Genomic DNA, 4,079 nt, shown 5'->3' on the forward strand with positions numbered 1-4,079 from the left:
CAGGGGCTCTGTGGGAATGAGAGGCAGCCCCCAGTATGTGGATCAGGAAAGAGAGAGCAAAACTAAAGAGGGCTGAATTGTTCTGCAAAAGGACATTTTGTGTGTGTGTGTGTGTGTGTGTGTGTGTGTGTGTGTATAAAGTAGCTGGTATGTCATCTTTGGGAGAAGACCCTCTGCTGCAGCGGTTCTCAACCTGTGGGGCGACAACCTGTGGGTCACGACCCCTTTGGGGGTCGAACGACCCTTTCACAGGGGCCACTTAAGACCATCCGAAAACATTAGTAATTATATATAATTACTATTGTTTTGTGATTAATCACTATGCTTTAATTATGTTCAATTTGTAACAATGAAAACACATCCTGCATATCAGATATTTACATTATGATTTGTAACAGTAGCAAAATTACAGTTATGAAGTAGCAACAAAAATAATTTTATGGTGGGGGTCACCAAAACATGAGGAACTGTATTAAAGGGTCGCAGCATTAGGAAGGTTGAGAACCACTGCTTACTGGGTATGGAGCCCTCAAAGGGGTTTGGGCCCTGACCAGGAATAAATCTGTGACCTTTTGGTGCATGGGAAGACAACCCAGCCCCAGCTCCCGCTCAGTGCTTCTAAACATATGGGAGAGGGATCCAGCATTTCTCATTTGTTTACAGATGTTGTTACTGGGAAACCCCCTGTTGGGCTGGGCTGCCTGTCGCTGTGTCTAATAACTAAGGCAGGGTTGAATCATATAAGGCATTTACTGAGAAGGCTAGCCAACCAGGAAGACAGGGAGCTTACAAGCATTCAAATCCTGTCTTACAGCTAGGTGCCAGGGACAGGATTATAAAGAGGAAGGGGCTAGAATAAATGGAATGCAGCTATATGTAGTCCTGGAGGTCCGCAGAAGTCAGCTATTGTCCTTAATCATCAGGTGATGAGATGATGTTTTGACTCTTGGTGGGTTGGTCTGACCACGCTTGTAAGTTCTGCTTGCCAGATTGACAGCTGAGTCACCTCCTTAATAGCTTTGCACTAGCCTTAAAAAGGAAACTTCAGAAAAATTTAACCCTCTACTCACAAATAAGAAACTTAACCCCTATTCACATAAGTATGTGTTCTAAGATTTAAAATATGATTATTTTTCAAATTAATTTAGGCGCTCTATCAGATCCTAAGTCCCCCTATCAATATGAGTTGAAACTATTTGAAATCTTTAAAATGCTTAACACAAAGTATTAAGTTTTAAGTACCAAGACCCCATTTTAGTGTTCACAGAATTTAAGGCAAGCGATTGTTTCCAATTTGGCCCCAAACTCTCTAGTCTTAATTTAAAAAAAAAAAAAAAAACCCCACAAAAACAACAAAGAAACAAAAACGTTTAACTTGTAAAGATATCAGGAGACTATGCATAGGTTTGGGGAAATGCGGAGAAAGCTGCCTAACAGATCACTCTAAGTAACCTCAACAGACCTGAGCTCTGCAGACCAGGATTTAAAATACCAGGACTCCGCGCACACGCGGCACACGCCACCCCGTCGCGTGGCATTGTGGGATTTGTAGTCCCCGCCTGCCTCCCGGATGGTAATGCGCAGCTCAGCCCGGGCTCAGGAAAAACGCGGCCTTGGCCAGGGCCGGGTTTGGGGCGCCTGGGCAGAGCGGGCGGGCGTGTGGCTTTTCCCCGGCGCCCGGGGCCGAGCGCAGGGGGGCAGCGGCCTCGCTCCTCTTCTGCCTCCGGGCGGGCGGGCGCGCACCCTCTGCGTCACGCGGGCCGGGGCTGATGATAAATTCCGGCGTGCCGGTCGGGGTTGCTGTGTCACTCGGCCCGCCCGGCGCGCCCCTTCCCGGCCGCCCTTCCGCACTGGCGCTCGGGCTCTTCCGGTGTCAGGGCGCCTCTCCCCTGCAAGTCCCTCTCGCGCCGCGGCCCGTCGCGCACCCCACCGCCCCTGCCGACTGCTCTTGCTCGGGCCCGGGCCCGGGCGCCGGACCGGCCGGGGCCATGGAGAGCGTCGCCGCCAGGTATCGGCTGAGCTGCTCGCTCCAGGGCCACGAGCTGGACGTGCGGGGCCTGGTGTGCTGCCTCTATCCGCCGGGGGCCTTTGTGTCCGTGTCCCGGGACCGCACCACCCGCCTCTGGGTGCCGGACAGGTGAGCGCTGCGAGCCCGGCACCCCCGCGCTCCTGACTGTGTTGCACGCGTCCTGCCGCGAGTGGGGAGAGAGCGGACCCTCCCAGCTGCGCCCTGGCCGCTCCCGTCCTCCCCGGCCTGTGCTCAGGGCTGCCTGCCCTCCCGGTCCCGAGAGCACAGGCGCTCGGGGCGCGCGGTGGGAGCCACCGGGGCGCTTGGGTCGGGGAAGCAGCGGGTTGGGGGGGCCAGGGACCTGCTTTCGTGTCCCGACTTGACCACTAGCGAGCGGGTGACCTTGGACGAACTTCTTCCCTCTTGGGGCTTCAGTTTTTGGACGACGATGTCCCGCGTTGCTTTGAGATTTTGGAAACTGATGGACACCCGGTGCACCCTCCTCTGTGAGGCCGCGTGAACGCATCTGCTCTAGGATGTTCTGTAGTCTCAGTTCTCAAACATGGCCCCGCAGAAAGTTGTCCAAGTCGGAGTTGCTTAGTCTGGGGCCTGTGATGGGCTTCGATGGAGGGGAGGAGATCTCTCACATGTTCTGTGGACGTGTGTGGGGGTTGTGCTGCCTTTTGAGGAGAGAAAGTCCATTGCCTCCTCACTCACAAATAAAGGCACAAAAGGTTAAGCTCCAGTGCAAATCAAGTTAAAGGGTTCAGCCTTGATTCTGGCTGATTGTCACCGGAAAACGGATTTCAGTTCAGAAAGAGAAAAATTGGAGCGGAGTTACTTTGTTACCGCCCCCATCAGTAGAGGTTTCACAGGGAGTTTCGGTGATCCATAAATTCAGATGGTAGCTATGGGTTGAGTGCCCTCTAATGTGTTTGAAATCTTGAAGGGGAAGAGGACAGACAAGTTCTCTTATGTTTTAATGAACTTGCTTATAATGTGGAAGGGAAGATGGATCAAAAAAAAAATAGAAAAATAATTACATATTTGGCATGAAGAAAACAAGTATCCCTATAGAGTAGAGTGGAGAGAGATGTTAGAGAAGGAAGCCTCTCTGAGGAGGTGTTTTCTTTTTTTGAAATATATTTTATTGATTTTTTACAGAGAGGAAGGGAGAGGGATAGAGAGTTAGAAACATCAATCAGCTGCCTTCTGCACATCTCCCATTGGGGATGTGCCCGCAACCCAGGTACATGCCCTTGACGGGAATCGAACCTGGGACCCTTCAGTCCGCAGGCTGATGGTCTATCCACTGAGCCAAACCGGTTAGGGCTTCCTTTTCTTTTTTTAATCTGACACATGGGGCTTTCATGGGAGCCGGGAATAAGGAAGGCGAATTGGAAGAGCACTGTAGGGACACCCTCAGAGGCCCTGGACTGAGCAAGAAGACAGCCCCTTTGTGCAGGAGGGAATGCGCTGTGAGGTGGGGGAGGTCTTTGAGGGCAGAGGAAGGGTGGTCCTAGTTCGAAGCCTTTATTTAAAGGGTTTCAAGCAAGGAGCAGCATGATTCCATTTACCTGTTGAGAAGTTCCTGCGAGCTGCCGGTGGAGAACGGATTGCAAAGGGGTAAATGTGGAAGTGGATCATTTTGGAGGCATTTATAGTAGTGTAGCCGGGACGAGATAGACTAGCCTAGGGCCGAGGTCGGCACACTGTGGCTCATGAGCCACATGCGGCTCTTTGGCCCCTTGAGTGTGGCTCTTCCTAAGCCTCAGGAGTACCCTAATCCTCCTATCTAATAAAACAGAAACATGGTAATTGGCGTACGACCGCTACCCTTCCCATTGGCTAATCAGCAAGATACGCAAATTAACTGACAGCCAAGATGGTGGTTAATTTGCATACTCGAAATGATGAGAGGCGAAAGGAGAAGGACTGAATGGTCATCCGCAACCCAGGCGGCAGGCAAGAGTTGGGGGGTGGGCAACGGCAGCCTTTCCCCACCCCCCAGCGGGTGATCGCCTTGGGAAAGCTGGGTTTGCTGGCTGGCCTGCGGCCCTGATTGCCATGG

General features: G+C 52.1%; 1 protein-coding gene across 1 annotated transcript in view; it reads left to right on the forward strand.

The window, feature by feature from the left end:
* The first annotated feature begins 1,645 nt into the window (after positions 1–1,645).
* Positions 1,646–4,079, forward strand: part of PLAA (phospholipase A2-activating protein) — a 38,232-nt gene continuing 35,798 nt past the window's right edge. The window contains exon 1 of the mRNA XM_006770994.2: positions 1,646–2,137. Within this exon, the coding sequence (XP_006771057.1) occupies positions 1,770–2,137 (368 nt within the window). The 5' untranslated portion in view covers positions 1,646–1,769. The remainder of the gene's footprint in view (positions 2,138–4,079) is intronic.

This window comes from Myotis davidii, unplaced genomic scaffold, assembly GCF_000327345.1.
Source record: "Myotis davidii unplaced genomic scaffold, ASM32734v1 scaffold325, whole genome shotgun sequence".
Lineage (NCBI taxonomy): Eukaryota > Metazoa > Chordata > Mammalia > Chiroptera > Vespertilionidae > Myotis > Myotis davidii.